Below are 19,499 nucleotides of genomic sequence, written 5' to 3'. Positions count from 1 at the left end.
TAATTTGTCCCCGCAGCTTGATTGATTTTTGTATTGTTTTTCCCCCCATGTTTGCCCCCGTGCCTGCATGTTCGCTGTTCCGACGCAATTTACACGAACGCTGCTACCTGTTACTGTTACCACACTCCTTCCCTTTACGATCCTTTAAATTCCTTGAATTATCCTTGTTTTACAATATTCCTTCATAATCCTTCCCTCATTGTTTTATAACTAAAAATTCATATATATTTTCATCATACCAAACGTATTTTACTCCTACAACTGTCCTACGCCATTTTTATCCTCACAATTTTTCCATGAACACGCAACGACACTATTCATTTTTTCAAATACATAATCTTCTATTTATGTATCCCCCCTCCATATATTTTTAAATCTCGCATTCACATCTCAATATCTCCGAATACATCTATCCTCTGTACCACGACACCACTTCACCTATCCTCTGTACCACGACACGACTTCCGCCCCAATCCCGTGTACCACATCCCCGTACACTGCCCCCCGTACACCGGTCCCCGGTAACAGACGGCTGCACAAGCGGTCGGTGTACAGCGCGCACGTGTCGTACGCGGGGTACACGCCCACCTCGCGGCAGGACTCGGAGCGCGCCAGCCTCAGCAGCGGCCGCACGGACAGCGACGCGGTCTCGCTGTCCGGCAGTAGCGTGTGAGTATCCGGTCACGTGGGACAATATGGTGGTTTTGGTTCGTTGGTGATGGGGCAAGTAACCGCATCAGTCGCAACAAACATGGTCGAAGATGCGGTGGTAAGATACTGGCAAATTAGCAGTGTGTGCAGTGAAGGTAGGCAGAGTTTAGTAACGGACTGGACATGTAGTTGATAAAACATAACAGAGAAGGTATTGGACTTGGTAAAGATGGTGGTCTTCAATAATTTCTTCAGAATCTTCTGTGGTGAGTCACTACTGATATGAGATGGTAAGTTAATTTATAAACACTAGGTTTCGTAGGTAAGTATGAAAAATGTTTTATTAGAACCCTAGTGCAGTTGTTTTTACATTATAATTTGCAGTAGGCTGCACCCTTTGCTTTTTTCACTAATTTGCTCACACAATGATCAGCTAAGCACATCATTCCTACATTATACATGAAGGTTTGCGCACTGAAAGAAAGTGTGAATTTTTTTTTAAAGATAAATGAAAAAAGAAAGAGAAACTACACACTGACACTTCAATATTTAATCTTAAAAAGTTTTGTTAAACAAAATTGTCCTGAACATGAAAATTGATCGTTTCTACTCAATAAACAGTGTTACTACAAAAAAAAAATAACAAAGTTTAACAACCCAACCCCGATAAAGAAGTTTCACTTTAAAAAGACTCATATGAATGATAATAAGGTTCATTGTCCCAATAACTTACATACCCTTAATACATAGGGATGGGATGTCAATACGAGGCCCTCGTGACAGTCGGGAGTCGCGGCATCGCCAGCGACTGTACGGGCTCGATCGGCAAGCTGTTATCAACAAGGAGCAGGATACCGCTATGGTAAGTTGGAAATTAGGGTGGAAGAAAAATTTGGTACTTCTGAACAAAACAAAAAATGAGGGTATATAAAAAAATGTGACGAAAGAACAAAAAAAATATGTGGGTGGAACTAAATTTTGTTTAAAAATTGGGTTGAATGCACAGAATTTAAAAAAATAATTTGGGTCTAAAAAGTTATCTCTTTCGTTAACTTGATTAGAGTAATTTTTAGTTTAATTGAGCGAAATTATACTACAAAATTACTATTATGGTCAAATCTCTGAAATGTCTGTAGGTATACATATAATTCTACGATTCAAAGTTTAAAAAAAAGTCTTATCGTAAAAATAGATGTATAGAGTTTTCTAATTTATATTACAGATGATACCACGCACGCAACGCGTACAATCCGAGCAACTCCGCGTGCTGCCGCCTAGCGAGTTTGCGCCGCTACTGATCGAGAAGTTGGAGCGTGTGCGCCGCGACCGGGAGAACAAGGAGCGGTTGGAGAGACGACTCGCTGAGGTGAGGGATGGTCATTATAAATCAATAGAAAATAGGTTACCAGTACAATTCAACATGTGAAAAAATAGCCGAACCAGAAATGAAACTACTTTGACAAGATTCGAAGGTACCAAAGTCGTCGCTTTTCTCCATGACGGAGCGCTTAGCTTATAATAATCATTGGATGGGGGAGACTTTAGATCTTTTCGATGATACTACGCAGGCAAAAGGTGCGATCGAAACAGTTTAGTAGAGCAAAGATATATTTACTAAATATTTCATGTGCAATTCTGTAATAATGCAGATTAATGAAAAATTTTAAATTCTAAATAGACTAAATAAAGTCTTTTTGAATGTTACAGGGTGAATGCGACGAGACATCGAGCCAGGTGTTGCCGCCGCAGCTGGTGGCGGCCGCCATACGGGAGAAACTGCAGCCCGACGACGACAACGATCAGGATATTTTAGGTAATTATAAGTTATATTATAAGTTACTTTTTGAAGGAATAATACTTTTTTTTTAACCTTATTTTTGTACTTTTCACTTTAAAGTTGGTACATCTTTCTTCAAAAGTATGCTTTACTTTGCATACATTGTGACATTGAAATTACATTATATTACAAAACACGGGCTAAGTGCGTACACGGACTGCTCGAGCAGTTAACGTTTCAGCGACGTACACGGACTGCTCGAGTGGTCGGTCGTTGACTGCTCGAGCTGTTGCTGCAAACTGCGCAGTTGACGGCTTGAAGCAGTTGCGACTGCTCGAGCAGTCCGTGAATGATAGTCTATAGTTGTCCGGTCGCAGCGTCAAGCCGTCGGTCTCAACTGCTTGAAGCGTGTACGGCCGCCCTTATTGACGATGTCTTAAATCTTAATATATATAAATCTCGTGTCACAATGTTTGTCCTCAATGGACTCCTAAACCACTCAACCGATTATAATAAAATTCGCACACCATGTGCAGTTCGATCCAACTTGAGAGATAGGATAGTTTAAATCTCAAATCGTTTTAGAGAAAGCGGGCGGTAAGCTAGTATGTATATATTATGTGTGTGTGTGTTGCAGACCAGCACGTGTCGCGCGTGTGGTCGGAGCGCACGCCGGGCGCGTCCCCGCCGGGCGGGCGCCGCCGCCGCGCCCCGCGCCGCGCGCCCTCCTGCCTCTCCGCCGACTCGGGACACTGCGACGAGCCGCCCGCCGCGCGCAGGTATACTCCCCCCTCCCCCTGCCACCCGCTGCCACCCGCACCGTGCCAGTCGCTTACACGCACACGCTCTTTGCGTGCACTAACGTGCGCGTACGCACATAAAATGAGTACATACGTATTGGATCGCGCAGGTATACTCCCTCCCCCTCCCCTGTCACCCGCACCCCGCCATACTGCTGTGAGGGCTGTTGCTCTTTGCGTGCAGTGTAACGTGTGCGTACGTGTGCGTGCGTGCGTCCGCGCATAACAATCCAGCTACCTATTTTTGCTCTGCACGTTTTAATTACACATTTCACGCTCTGACGTACTTGTTGTCAATGTGACGATATGAAATTAAGAATTAAAAAAATATTTACCACCTAGTTCGACCGAATTATATAATATATATTTTGCGCATTAATAACATAAGGGGTCGCCCGGTAGAGATCAGTCTGAAGTGATAAGGCCGCTCCGTTACTCATATTAAAACTGTAACTATGACATTTAATATTTACTTTTAAATTTTATAAAAATAATAAAATGTTAAATAAATAAATAACATTATTTGATTGGCAGATCAATAAGCAAGAAGGCGGCGACGGAGCTGACGGACAGCGGCGTGTCGGTGGTGAGCGAGGGCACGGCGAGCGGGCTGAGCGCCGCCAGCGAGCCGCGCATCCTGCTGTGGATCGCGGAGGGCGAGCGCCTCGAGCGCCGCGCGACCTCCGCCGACCGCCGCGACCGCAGGCCCGCACGGTATTGTACAAAAAAATTTATAAAAAAAGACGTGTGGCACTCGGGGACTGCCGCGTCCTCCCTCACGGTCACGAACACCTCCGTGCCCGTCGGAGTGGGGAGCGTGAGGTTTTTCGTTACGGAATTTCTCGATTCGGTCCCCGCGCTCAAGGCCCGCGAAAGTGATGGGTTTTGGGCAGGAAAAAGCAAAGATTGTTAAATAAACTTAAGATTCTTTATTAGACGATGCGCGTAGTACGAAGGGTAAAGACGGAAGAGAGAAATTATAAGATGACACATAGGTATTTGACATACACATTTGTTTATACAAACTCTTTTCACCAACACTGGCCCTTAAACAAATGTGTAGGTACATAATTATTGTACAACATTAAACAAGTTTAGTTTTTACAATTTAAGAATTTAACAAATTTATTGTAAACCTAAACACGTTACAAACTTATAATGCTTTTCTTTAGTAAGTGGTTTTGTTAAAATATCGGCAGTCATTTCAGAAGTACACAAATAATTCAAATTAACAATATTATCTTTTACAACTTCTCTTATAAAATGATGCCGCACATCTATATGTTTCGTACGAGCATGATACATAGGATTCTTACACAATTTTTGTGCTGATTGGTTATCATTAAAAATCGTAACAGAACAATGCCTACCTAACAATTCATACAACAGAGTTCTTATGAATAACGCTTCTTTACAAGAATCTGATAGAGCCATATATTCTGCTTCTGTGCTAGAAAGAGCGACTGTTCGCTGTTTTCTACTTTCCCACGATACAGAACAGTTCCCAATTTGAAACACAAACCCAATGTACGACCTACGATCGACCTCACACGAAGCCCAGACAGCATCAATATACCCATTGATGTCTAGACCACTTCTACTAAAAACAAGTTTGTAGTTTACAGTACCCTTAAAATACCGTAGTACGCGTTTCGCGGCCTTCCAATGACGCTGATCATAACAATCATTATACTGGCTCAGCATGCTTACCGCGTGCGCGATGTCTGGCCTGGAGCTAACTGAAATATAATTTAAACAACCAATTAAATTTCTATATTCCAAATTCTCCTCCTTTTTATCAGCCTTTACAAGTTTCAATCTTCCGGTTGTTCCATGAAAACTTTTTCTTGCAAATCTCCATTTAGAAAAGCAGTTCTTACATCCAAATGATCGATATCCATCTGCTTTTCAGCTGCTAAAGCCAATAATATGCGAATAGTGGAATATCGAACCACTGGAGAAAAAGTTTCCTCGTAATCAATTCCATAGCGCTGTGTAAAACCTTTAGCTACCAATCTGGCTTTATACTGCTTTATAGATTTCCATCAAGATCTTTCTTTTTCTTAAAAACCCACTTGCACTTAATCGGTTTTTGATCTTTAGGTGGATCAGTTAATGTCCAACATTTATTTTTAATAAATGATTGATACTCATCAGCCATTGCTTTCTTCCAGTGAACAGCTTCAGCCCCTCCTAGAGCTTCTTGAACTGTCTCTGGTTCATCTCCAATGCAGGTCAGCATTGCAGTACACGCACTGTCATATTCCGATGTATCCATCGCATCTTCAAGTGTCGATTCACCTGGAATGTAAGTGACATCGGAAGGATCAACAAAACTACTGCTGTCAGAGTCATCTAACTCAAAAATACACTGTCTTCTGGGATTAGTTACAATCTCATTTTCTTCCCCTTTTTCTGGTGATAGTGAATTTTCAGACTGTGCCACTTCAACATGAGAATCATTTGAGTTTAAATTCTCAGTCTGTAAATTATTTATCATCATGAAAAAATCACCATTTTCACATTTTTCAGTGTTTTTTGTATAGAATTTGTTTTCAAAGAAAGCAACATCCCTTGATTTAATAATTTTGCTGAGATTCTCTGGATCAATCAATCTATAACCCTTACTATTTTCACAATATCCTACAAAAATGTAAGGTTTACATTTTGAATCTAATTTCTTACGATTCTGTGTCAAGGCATAAACCACACAACCAAATATACGTAAATGGCTAAGATTCACCTTCTCATTAGTCCATTTTTCCTCTGGCGTGCTACCGTAGACTGCTTTTGTAGGGGACCGGTTCTTCAAATAAACAGCGGTATTGACCGCTTCTGCCCAGAACTGCCCATCTAAGCCTGCGTCTCGTAACATGCTACGAGCCTTCTCGACGATTGTCCTGTTGGCCCGCTCAGCAACACCGTTCTGCTGAGGCGAGTGCGGTATGGTAGTCTGGTGAATGATGCCGTTATCCTTCAAATATTCCTGGAATATAGAATTGACATATTCGCCTCCATTATCCGTCCTCAACAATTTTATTTTTCTATTGGTTTGGTTCTCCACCATTGCCTTGAAATGTTTGAAGTTATCGAAAACTTCACTCTTATTTTTCAGAAAATAAATCCATGTTTTCCTACTACAATCATCAATAAACGTGAGGAAGTAACTAGCACCACCGAAAGATTTCACTGGCATAGGCCCGCATAAATCACTGTGTACAACACCTAACAGTTCATTTGACCTACTTTGTGCCTTCTTAGGAAAAGGTAATTTGCTAAGCTTCCCCTTAACACAAGCTTCACATTGACTGAACTGTGATTTATCATAAGTAATACCACTAGCCATACCTTTCATTAACAAATGCATACTCCTCATATTGAGATGTCCTAGTCTCCTGTGCCATGTCTCCTGCGTAACAGAGTTAGCAGCCGCCTGGAAACTCAGCTCAGTTTCTTTCTTACAGCTCTCAGATGCTTTCTTCTGCACTAAATCTTGAGCTTCTGTATTTACCTTGGTAGTCGCAGATTCTACACTATTCCCTGAAAACATAGAACAGCCACCACATCCTACCACACACAGATCACGCTCTCTAACAGATTCTGCAGTTTCTAATTGATAAACACCATTTTTATGTACAGCTGTAGCTGCTAGCTTTTTACCATAGAATATATTACAACATTTTTCATTAAAAATAACTCTAAAACCCTTCCTAGTTAACGCACTGACTGACAACAAGTTTGTAGCTAAATTCGGTACATGATAAACTTCACTGATTGTTTTGATGCCTAATTTCAAATTTACTTTTACATCACCACGACCAGCAGTAAATAGTTTTTCACCATTAGCCACCTTGACTTCAGACACATACCAGGAACAAAGTTATTTAGTATATTCCTGTCATGACACATATGACTACTCGCACCAGAGTCTATTAACCATATATCATTCTGCACACAAGCTGATAATGCTGTCAATAGTAACTGGTTTGTTGAGCTCTCCGCCTTAACTGGTTTCACAGATTTACAGTTCCTCGAGAAGTGACCAAGCTTCTTGCACTTAAAGCATTTGATTTTCTTACGTGCCGCCACCAAAGCTGTTGAACTCGTGTCACCTTTTTCATCACGTCGTTGCTTCTCCTGCATGAGCTTCGCTTTGACCACTTCACTCGACAACTTGATATTAGAATTTTCAAGTGCCATTATGAGTGGATCAAAGTCTTGAGACAAGCCACTCAGTAAGAGAACTGCAACGAAATCATCTTCCAGAGGTGAACCAATATCGTTCAGCTGTTGACTTAGGTCGCTAATCTTCGCAACGTAAGCTTCCATGCTTTCACATTCGCATAATTTTGTTGCAAACAAAAGACGAAGCAAACTCAGTCTCCTTGACAACCCCTTGTCTTCGTACGCCTTTTGCAAATTAATCCATGCATCCCGCGCCGTCTCTGCGTTCCTTACATGCGTAAAAACCGAGGGCTTTACTGACAAACAGATCTTAGCAAGAGCTTTGTGAGATCTCTTCATATGAGCCGCATCTTTGACATCTTCAGTTTTATCTTCCGAAACGACGTCCCATAAGTCCTCGTGAATGAGTAGCATTTTCAGTTGGAACTTCCAATTACTGTAGTTTTCTATGCCGCTCAACTTCTCCACAGGAGTTAAAGTCGAAACCGATGTTGATGTCGCCATTTTTACATGTATGGACGGGCGTTTTAGTTTATTTATAAAATTACTTTTATTCTGCCAAAACTCAAAAATAATTATATACAGAGCAAAGATAACGTTCTGGGCCCATAACCTGATGGGTTTTGGGCAGGAAAAAGCAAAGATTGTTAAATAAACTTAAGATTCTTTATTAGACGATGCGCGTAGTACGAAGGGTAAAGACGGAAGAGAGAAATTATAAGATGACACATAGGTATTTGACATACACATTTGTTTATACAAACTCTTTTCACCAACAGAAAGAAGCTATCCAATAGCTTAAAATTACAAATGTGAAATTTTTTGCATTAAATATGTAGCTAAATGTTACTATCCTGATAAATCGATGTTAACAGTTGGTCAGAGTCATCAGATGAATATCTACTGCGATCCACTACACGTGTCATAATAAAAGGTACCTTTTAAGACAAAAGAATGTGTGTGTGTGTTGCCCCAAAAGTGCTCTAAAATAAAATTTAAAATGAGTACTGTAGCGACGCCTCGCTCGGATTCATGCAAGCGAAATGTTTTCATTCATCGGGTTTTTACTGGTTGACTAGTCCAGTAGACTGAGGATCCACCTTTTTTCGATGGAGGAATTCCACCTTCCATGTATCATTAAGCACAAAAACAAAAACAACTAATATACTATACAACAACTAATATAATATATTTTTTCCAGTGGTGGTGGCAGCAAGTCGAGCAGCACGAGCGGTGGGGGTGGTGGTGCTGGGAGTGGGGGGGAGCACACGGTGGTGGTGGCCCACTTCCTGGACGAGAGCGTGCCGTACCGCTTCAAGGTGCCCGCCAGCCCGCTCACGCTGCGCACCTTCAAGGAGTACCTGCCCAGGAAGGGGAACTACCGGTGAGCGTTGGGTTTGATAATCGTGGTTAGAGAAAGTGAATTGGAAGAAGCGTTTGATTAAGTTTCGTAGTGTTTTGTAAGGTGGTGACTTTATGGAGGCGTTTGATCATGTTGCAAATAGACATTTGTTGATAAAACTTAACAACTGAAAAAAATAATGTTAGGTATTGGAATAGTTTGCTACATATCACTAAATTGAATAGATGTATTTTTTTATATAATAAAGATTTTATTAAATAATGGATGTTACTTCAAGGTGTTCCACAGGGAACTCATCTAGGTCCGTTGATATATTTAATACCCATTAAGGATCATGTTTAATAGCATTACTTTGCAATATAATTGACTTTTCTTTTCCATTTTCAAATTGTTTGCTACGTTAATGAATACAAAGCCTAATTAAATTTATTGTCTTCTACATCTTTATTTTCTTAATTTGATTTAACTCAAAATCACTTCAATTTTCTCATATTTACAGATATTTCTTCAAAACGGAGTGTGCAGATTTGGACAACACGGTGATACAAGAGGAGGTGAGCAGCGACAGCGACACGCTGCCCATGTTCGAAGGGAAGGTCATGGCTAGGGTCAAGAGCATTGACTGAATTTGGACCTTATGTGTATCGAGATAAGGGTGTAATTACAACTTGTATGAAAAGAAGAAAGAAGAAAATATGGACATTTTAAAGATGATACTTGACTTTAAGAAATGGTTTTGTTGTCAAAGATACAAATGTATCCAGGTTTTACACTATTAGTATCACTGTTGTTTTTGATGACAAGTGAGGTACACTAATTAATAAATTACTAAATGAAGGTACAATAAAATTGTGTATCAAGATATTATGATAATTGTTTTTTATGAAGGGCAAAGTGACGAAAGCTTAACCTGGTAGCTTGTACGATACTAAAAATAAAATTTGGTGTATTAAGACGAATGATCATGAATGAACTTAAAAATGTATTTATTGCAAATAAAAAAATTGACAAAAATAAATTTGTAACTTGGAATAACTTGACGATTGTTCGTTTGTACATCTGTACGTGGGCATGACTAAAACGAAGTTTTATTTTGGTATTTTTTATTTCTACTAAGGCAACGAATATTCATTATTGTTTTAATATCTTGTCGATCCCAATAAGAGAATTGCTACTAAAATTTACTATCCTAAGGAAATATGTAGTTACAAAAAACTTAAACATTGTTTTTATTTTTTTTCGAAAAAAAAACAAACATTTTTTTTTTCATTTTCTTGTTGGGAGCGTCAAAATATTTTAATTCATTTTAATCACTAAAAGACCCAGTGACAAAAAAAGCTATTCTATAGCATATATGCAACTAGACGGTGAATATAGATTAAATAAAAAATAAATTATCTGTTATCAAATAGTACAGATAAAAAATATGACAATGTACATAAATACTGTCCTGTATTGTATAGATGTAAGTAGTTAATACTGCCAGTGCTGAATGTGGCCAGAGTCATGTAAGTATAGGTATATATATGAGTGTCGTTTTGTCTGTTATTGCGTGGTTCCGAGCTGTTTCTTATTGGGCTAGAAGATATAAAAGTCAGAAAACAAATCTAGAAAAAAACAGCGTTTTGCTTGCTATTTTTAATAGAAGATCTTAAAAATAATAAAAATGTATCGAAACAGTTCAAGCAGTGGCTTATGACCTGTCATAATGACATTTCACGCATCGGTCCGCCATGTTTTTGTGTTTCTAATAATAATGTTCTTTAAAATTAAGCCCTTTAAGTACATTTTCCTATAACATTATATGTATTCTAGCCCAATATATACTTTTTAAAGGAGATAACTCGAGGAATCGCGCATTTCTATTTTAATAAAAATATAAAATTATCATTATGTTACAATTGAAAATATATTTTATTGTGTTACGCTTAATCTACATATTATATTTTATTTCAAATGTCGTTTATTGATGAAGAATAATTATAATTTTATATCCGTTCCCCATAACAGACAAAGCGCCAAGTGTAAATTGATAATTAAAATGTTAGGTTTATTGTAATCAAATGGTTATGAAATTGTAAATTCGGTTCCTCGGGTCTCCGTTCCGTTGCCGCACAATTATATTTTTAGATTTATTTTTGAAAATATATATTTTTATTATATTTTTAATGGATCCAATGTGTATATTTTTAGAAACGCAATGTTTGTTTTATTTTTTAACCATGACGTACTTTTTATATTTCGGTATTGCATTATTGTGTTGATATGTCGTTACATTATTATTGTTATTGCAAATATTTAAGTTCTATTTTTCATCAACACTATTTAACGTTAATATTACGCTACATTAGTACTAATATTGTTCGCCTATTAATTCTACATCACGTTACATTTGCTACATGTTAGTACTATGTAGCCATATTACGTCAAGTTTGTATTATTTTACGTCAGTACTATGTTCATTTAGTACTATATTACGTATATTACCGGTGGTTTAGTACTATATTACGTATATTACCGGTGGTTTAGTACTATATTACGTATATTACCGGTGGTTTACTACTATATATCGTATATTACCAATAATTAAGTACTATTTTTTTTTCAACAACACAGTTCGGCACGAAACGGAGGCCGGCGACATTTGATTTCCACTCGTATCCTCTAGTTACGCTTACTACTGTACTATATTATAATATTTTTATCAAATTACGCGAGTTTCTTTAATTCCTAGCGTTTACTGAATGACTGCTTAGTTTGTACGCGTATTAAATTTATTACTAAATAAAAAGTTCTGTTTGTTCATCGTTGCGTGGACGTTGGTTTTTCTAAATTCTATTTAACCGCGCGTGGGAGATAATGCTTGGTGTTTTTTTATGATTATTTTTCTTTGGATTTCTATGGAAAATGTCTTTTTGTGGTAAAAAATAGTATATACGAGCAATATCTCCCGCGTACGACGTTTTGGACCCGATTTTGTACAATATTTGGCGACGGGATCTCAAATGTCAATGTAATGTTAAAGTATATTAATATTGTTAAGTGGACAGTTTTCCGTTCTGCTGCTGTGAATAGTACATGATAATAGATTAAGGGTTACCTTCGAAGCGGCGCGGACGCCATTTTGTTTTTATCTACACAGTACAATCGATTTTTGTTACCTTTAGTTTCCGTTCTGACACCTTTATTGTATGTTCAGGTTTTTGGATACGATTTTTTACTTCTGATATATTTAATACATTAGATTTATGCGCCATTCGAAGTCTAAGTCTAAATATTGTTTTGTTTTCTTTAGCCTGAATGAATATTAAAAGGTTGTTCAATTAAAAAATACAATAAAAAACTATTTTTGTGATTTTTTCCACCATAATTTCACGTGTAGATAAATGAAAATGGCGTCTACGTCGCATACATCCGAACTAATTTATTTTATCGAATATCAGACTGAATTTTGATATAATTTCACAGTCGCTTGTGGTTGTGACGAGATAAATCAAGATTAATCTAGAAACGCGGGATTGTAACTTGATTTTGTCTTTAATATCGTAAAAGATTTGGGTCTTGCGTTTATTGTTTCCGTCGTAACTGCTAGCGACATCTAGTCCACAGCGCGGTGTATCGGCCGAGATTTCACTTACTATTTTTTTTGATAACTAACTGATCTATACTTATTCGTTTGAACATAGAGATTCAGTAAAACTTTTCATTGATTTTACCACGAAAAAGTTTATTCAATCCTTTGTAATTTTCAAATTGAGAAACTTTGTTTTTAAAGTGCATAATCGCTAAGATTGAGACATTGAATCTGTATCTGTATAATAGATCTATTCTAATGTTAATTACTTTTTCGTAGGAAAATCGATGAATTGTGTAAATACATGCAAAATTAATAAAAGTTCCATCAACCATAAAACATCTTTATTATCATTCTCGTAAAAGATCTGGTCGATACAGCGCGGCCGCGTCCAGTGTCCATGTACTCTGCTGCGTCGTGCCGTACCGTACGCACTGTACGTACCGTACGCACTGTACGTACCGCACGTACAGTACGCGCCGTACGGCACGAACCGGCACAGTACGCTAGTGTATAGTGTATAGTAGTTAGGCTAGCTCGAGTCCGGCCCAGCGAAGTGTCGTGCACGAGCCGCGTGGCGATATAGGGTGCGTAAACATGTGCCTTCAATGTTAATAAAATTTTTCATAGTTGATGCTTCTAATTAGACATAAGTTGTACATATAGATTAGCGCTAACGAACACTTTATTTTTATTATTTAATTGTACTTTAATTTATTGCCTAAGATCACAGCGAGCGCGTGTCGCGGATGCGGGCTCGCTTCTCCGGTTCCGATGTCTTCCTTGCCTGTCTCTTAGCTTCAATCTTTTCTATCTGTAGAGAGACGTAGCTTTTTTAATTTAACAGATTTACGGTCCGCGTTCGAGTTGTGTTGTCGCTCGCGGCGTTTGCGCAAGCGACTGTCGCTCACTGCGGTTGCGTCTGACGATCCTTTTTGTTTTCACCTCAATTAGCGCTTCGAAAGTGTAAAATATATTATTATTATTATACAGATTCGCTTGTGTAAATGTCGTGAATCGTTAATTGTCGTGGGACAAGCAAATGTGTATAAATAGATGAACTATAACATTTTTTTAAAGTTACATAAGGCACTTTCGGTAACGTAGATTGAAGTACCTTCCGCCCTCGGGCACAAATATGTGAAAGTTAAAATTTCTTGTTGAAATTGTAAAATGTTTTCCAATTTTAGAGAGAATGTGGTTTATATTCGTTTTGTAAGTGACTAGTATTACGTTGGCGTATCGCAAGAGTATCACTAATCGGACTGTATTATTTTTTTATCTAGCACATGTAACAATAAAAAATAAAACTGGAACTGTGCCATACTTTTGAAGTTTTATTTATTCCTTCTTCATTCTTAGCTAATCAATAATTATGTGTACTCTTCATCTGACTACTGTGTAGTTAAAACCAGTTTAGAACTTTATATTTAGTTTAATAGCATTCAAATGCTTTATTACATTCGAATATGATTGCACTGGCGTATGGTGAAAGACGCGGGTTCGAATTCCGCATCGTGATCGGATTTTTTCTATTCTTTAAAAATGTATAATAAAAATCTTTGTGGAAATGATGTAAAATTCATACATAACACAAGTTAGTTATGCCACGTAACGAATATCAAAATATCCGAAAATATTTACATATTTCTACGCTTTAAAACCTCACTGAACCCATTTTGATAGAACTTTGTAAAAGTGACAGACGAGATCTTAAAAAGACATGGCTATATTTCTCATGAACTAATATCAAGGTTAGCCTAAGATATAGGCCTATGAGCATAATATAAAAGCATGGACCATGCCTCTAATGCATTCATAATGTTTAATTGATATAGGTATATAATATATCAGTGTGTAAAATCTCTAGTTTACTAATTAACCATGATTCAGTATTATGTGTCTATAGTTTTTTGGTCCGTCTCTAGCATGTGCCCGCGATCGCGTAACAGTAAAAGCGCCATCTATCGGAATTTTTGGAGCTATTAATGATTTTAATCACTACCAGAATTTCTTATGTCTATCCGTAATTACACTCCAAAAACGCGTATAATAATTTATCATCACGCATCTTTATCATACCAATGAGAATGAGTAATTTAGTTGAATGTTTCACTCGAAACATTCAACTAAATTACGTTAAAGTTTCAAGGAATCAAAGCCGTCCGCGTCGTTTAAAAAACAAAAAATTATCCTATTTGTCGCATAATAAACACATTTTAAGCAACTAGACTTCTGTAAAAGTGCTTTTTAATAATCTCGTAATTCATTTGCCACCAATGTGGAGAAAAGTCAATGTTTACCTTGGTTACCTATTCAAATACCTACTTACTATCTACTTAATTTTTACTAATTGTAAAAATCAGAAAAATATAACCATTGCAAATTTATTTTTTTATTATGATAATCTGCTGTCCTACCCTACCAGAATTGAACACAGGAGGTTCTGGAGAACAAATTCAATACAATTTTTTTGCATCTATATATGCAAGTAAAAACTTTACGTTAAAATATTCTCGGATGAGTTTTGAAGTGATCGAAGATGCGATTTCTAGGCTATAAAGTAACTAACATAACCTAAAGTTTGCCAATAACTTTGAGTGTCACAAAAAGTATTTTTGATTGTACTCAGTTCAGTCACATAAGTAAATAGAATGTACAGTGTATCTACTCAGATACTTCAGTAATAGGATATGATTTAAAATATTTTTTTCAGTATAAGATGATGATGAATATTGTAGTGATGTTGTTTTTGCATTAATAGTGATTTTTTGGCAGTGTTCTTTGTGTTGCTGCGCAGTGTGATGTTAGGGCACATATTAAAACTTTTATTATTAATATGTTTTGTTTTTAGCCATCTTACGTGTACTTTAAAACTAAAGGTATATGTGGGAAAGAATAGAAATAAAAAACATAATTCTCACCAAATCGTTTATTTCTTAAAAGAATCGTTTATGAAATACAAAACACAACGCCAGTGGCGTGCTTCAGATAGTAATAAAACACAAAATAACAACACACAAATCAGTTTTACACAATGAGCGTTAATACATCTAGAAAGAAAGCTCCATCTATTAAAGATATAACAAAAGTTACGTCTGCATGCGTCGCTTAAAATTAATTATTAACATACATTAAAATAAACAATTTTGCTTGTATTTAGTATTTGTCCACGAAAAAAATATACTGAGATTTTAGCGACTTTTATTGATTTTACTGAAATGTAGAAATTAGTAGCGACACAAGCCATTTAATTTCTAAGCCAACCTATTTTATTTCATGGACAAATTTCAAATAAAACTATCGACACTACACAGCTTGTTGTCAACTAAAAATTACTTCGTCGTTTTTAATTGAGCAGGTACAACATAGCAAAATCAAAAATGGGTGCCGAAGCACAACTCTCTACACTACAAAAATGACTAAGCGGTATGACTACAAACTTACAATACAAATAAATAGCCGTAAGAACTTGAGGTATTTCTTACTGAGGAACTTACATCAATAAAACGAACAAACACAAACATTACATGATAAAGAGACATATATCTATATAGCTCATTTTTTGCTAGGTTTTAATAACAGTACAGTAACAGTAGACAGTTTTAGTTTCCGTTTATAATTATAAAACCGCCATATTTAAATCCTTCTTTAGATTTTATATGAAAAAATCGTAGTTATTACTTTGTTAACATGAAAAAACGCAATTCTGGAAAATGAAAATGTACGTGCTCGAGCGTACGTCTCTTAGTGACCGCATGTTATTTAATTATATTATTTTAAAATACGTGTAAGCCTTAGAAATAAATAATATAAGGATTAATATATATTTTAGAACTCTTGTATTTTGGTTTGGTTACAACTACGCTAAATAACTAATATATTCAAGACATCAAATTAAACAGAAAAAGTGAAGTCCCGTGTCCCCCTAGTGGGGTAAGGGGCAGATGCATTATACATCTGTTTCACTGATCGATTTTCTTTTTAGGGACAAGTAGGTGATCAGCCTACCAGACCGAGACATTTTTTTTTCTTCGTCTCCACCGGGAATCAAACCCAGGAACCCTTGGTGCTACGCTCACGCGTCAACCACTACCAAGGAGGCGGTCGAAAATTAAATAGAACTTAGATATAGAACTTATAATCAAGTGGTATAACTTCATTCAATTATCTAGTTTAGATTATTTTTAGAAGGACCAAACGTTGACAAAACATTGAGTTTGCACTATAAAATAAAGTTCTTTTAGATTTTGCAGTTTTCCAAAAAATATAATGTAGTGTTCTAATTTGTTACGAGGAAACTGTCAATTTTCTTTAACTTTAAATAGAATTTAATATTAATAGTAAGATAGTTACGCCGTTAGTACACCGACGCATTCGCGTGCGGCAGCGAATCTCTGCGAAACTACTGCGTAGCGAAATATCTGCGGAACGTTAGTAAACAGCAATGTGTTCGCAACTGTTTCGCAATGCGTCTGTGTAATGGCCATTTCGCAGTTCCTTGCGAAACAATACTGACAAGGACGCAACTATTTCATCTATCTATGTGCTAGAGTGAGACATATCATATGCGAAAACCTGCCACACTACTGACAGATTTTTCGTTGTTTCGCTGCCGCACGCGAATGCGTCGGTGTACTAACGGCGTTAAAACATGAAAACTACTCGGAATAAAGTGTATAATATATTATAATATACATATTATTGTCATTTAGATATGTGTTATATATTATATCGGCACGAACGGACATACTTTTAAAGTTATTGATATAATTATTTGAAATCACTGTATATTATGTATAATTTATAGGAAAACCTCTTGGTTGAATTGACTTTTTTTTAGTTCACAGTTACACTAAAGTAAATTGGTTTCTCCACCAAAAAAATAAAATTTATTTCAAATGTAACACTATAAAATATTCATGTTCAGAGTATAATAATATCAAGAACAGTTTCATCTACATATTATAATATGAAATTGCGTTATACTATAATAATATATTGGTGCCCTGACAATTGCTAATATTCAACTATACAGGGTGTCCCACTATTGGTATACTAAGCGCGAAGGGACTTGTAGTTTTGCATACACTGATCACGTAAAAAATACTTAAACAATATTTTTTGCTTAATTTTTCCTTAAAATTCAAGTATTCTTCTCTAGTTTCGCGCAGCCGGCATATACCGCTTCGCTAATGTGAGCATTTTGTCCATGAAAACATAATCTTAAACGATAGCTCACGTGCTGGTGGCAAAGTTGAGCGGGTTGCTTGTTATGGGTACACACATAGAGTTTTAATTCATCTGTTTGTCAAAAAAATTCGTCTGGAATTTTATCAGTATTTTTTACGTACTCAGCGTATGCAAAACTATAACCTCCTTGGGGCTTAGTATACCGTTGCTGGGACACCCTGTATATAGTGAGGATATTGAAAAAGCACAGAATTATTCTGAGAGAAGTGTATCTATAACTAATATTGTAAATAGAAACATTTTTTCTTTGAATTCGTGTCACCATCTGTTCTGATGATACACTGTCATATTGCATGACATGCAAATTGCTCAAGCGTGCATGATTGAAAAACTGACCATTAGTTTTAGTAATTTTTTTGTTGTAATGCATGTCATGCCACATGACTGTATGATTTTAATTGACTGTGTTATTATATAGTGTTACATATACATTTATCCGATATTGTAATACTTGTCATATGATTTAAAATTAATATTTAGGTATATGAAGGTCTATGAAGTTCAGTTCCAAAAGTTCAGTAACAAAAAGATAGTTCATTTATTAATATTATTTATCAAGTAGGAGAAGTATGTATCCGATACTAATGAAAAGTTTTGTTATATTTTATGTAGTTGTTTACTTTTTTTTTCAGTAATAATATGCCCTGAATTTGGTTCTTGATACCACATACTTGATAGAGATTTAAGAACACAGATGCGCTACTTGCGTGTCAAAAAAATGAAATAGTAGAGCAGATTTTTTTTTCGAATTATTGTAATTTTTAAGAAAGAGTAATGTAGTTTGACAATGTTGTTTTCAAACTTCCTCACGTTTATTATACTTGTCTGCCTTCTGCCATCTGCTTCGATCTTTTTTATTTTTAGGGGCAAATGCCGTAAAAGCTTTAGGTAGTCTTGTAAATTTGTTAATAGTCTAATTTTGTTTTAAAACTGCCATATTACTTCATACGTCAAATACCCTACTCCTTCCACACGACCCCCTCCCCGGGATCCCTCACATCCCTCAGACTCCGTATGAAGCTGGTCATATCATACTCCTCATGGTACTGTGCGTCATCCCAGAGCTCCGGCAGCTTCTCCTCGCCGGTCGCGGGTTCGGTTCCCGAGCTGAGTTGGAACAGGTCGAGCAGTTGGTCCGTGCCCATCGTCTCCATTGCTGCGTTCTCGCTGCTTATAACCGTGTTCGCCGTTTTCAGTTTGAACTTTTGTAACCTGTGGAAGAGGGCAGAAATTATTAATTATTGTTAGAAATAAATTATAATAAAAAATATCCATTCAGCATAAAACGTGATTTTTTTTCTGGATCAGTTTTAATCATTTTTACGATATTTTCGTTTACGGTGCAAACAGAGCGTACGAATCTTATGGTCCTTCGAGTCGGATTTATTATTTTGTTTCGATTATAATAACCGTTTTGGATAATTAATTAAGCACGATAAAAAGTTTTATTGTTACTAAGGTATAGAGAAACACAACAACTATAACAGCACCCCAAACGTAGTATAGTCGAATAAATAAATGTTAAGTTTTAAATTGAGTTTGAGATATAACAGTCTCAACCCATTAAATATATAAATGTTTGAATTAGACTTTCGAGTTTGAGTGTGAGGTAAGAGTTAAAGATTGAGTTAGAGATGTAGTCTGACCCAATGTTGACTTTCGAGTTGAGTTTGAGTGTGAGTTAAGAGTTAAAGATTGAGCTAGAGATATAGTCTGACCCCATGACTTTCGAGTTTGAGTGTGAGTGTGAGTTAAGAGTTAAAGATTGAGTTAGAGATGTAGTCTGAACCCATGATGACTTTCGAGTATGAGTGTGAGTGTGAGTTAAGAGTTAAAGATTGAGTTAGAGATGTTGTCTGACCCCATGACGACTTTCGAGTTTGAGTGTGAGTGTGA

The 19,499-nt window shown here is 36.6% G+C and overlaps 2 protein-coding genes across 4 annotated transcripts in view; one reads left to right on the top strand and one right to left on the bottom strand.

The window, feature by feature from the left end:
- LOC123695809 (axin) overlaps positions 1-13,676 on the top strand; it is an 84,434-nt gene extending 70,758 nt beyond the window's left edge. For 2 of the 3 annotated variants that reach the window (XM_045641743.1, XM_045641744.1), the window contains 8 exons: positions 529-669; positions 1,402-1,513; positions 1,874-2,017; positions 2,359-2,464; positions 3,066-3,207; positions 3,763-3,942; positions 8,615-8,797; positions 9,276-13,676. In XM_045641743.1, the coding sequence (XP_045497699.1) occupies positions 529-669; positions 1,402-1,513; positions 1,874-2,017; positions 2,359-2,464; positions 3,066-3,207; positions 3,763-3,942; positions 8,615-8,797; positions 9,276-9,402 (1,135 nt within the window). In that variant the 3' untranslated portion in view covers positions 9,403-13,676. The remainder of the gene's footprint in view (positions 1-528; positions 670-1,401; positions 1,514-1,873; positions 2,018-2,358; positions 2,465-3,065; positions 3,208-3,762; positions 3,943-8,614; positions 8,798-9,275) is intronic. The other variant, XM_045641745.1, reaches the window with a different exon arrangement.
- A 3,871-nt stretch (positions 13,677-17,547) lies between these two features.
- The window catches only part of LOC123695453 (TATA-binding protein-associated factor 172), a 38,698-nt gene continuing 36,746 nt past the window's right edge, over positions 17,548-19,499 (bottom strand). The window contains exon 34 of the mRNA XM_045641313.1: positions 17,548-18,815. Coding sequence (XP_045497269.1) covers positions 18,563-18,815 — 253 coding nt within the window. The 3' untranslated portion in view covers positions 17,548-18,562. The remainder of the gene's footprint in view (positions 18,816-19,499) is intronic.

This window comes from Colias croceus, chromosome 11 (assembly GCF_905220415.1).
Source record: "Colias croceus chromosome 11, ilColCroc2.1".
Classification (NCBI taxonomy): domain Eukaryota; kingdom Metazoa; phylum Arthropoda; class Insecta; order Lepidoptera; family Pieridae; genus Colias; species Colias croceus.
The sequence above is the reverse complement of the archived record's forward strand: the minus strand, read 5'-3'. Positions and strand labels throughout refer to the sequence as shown.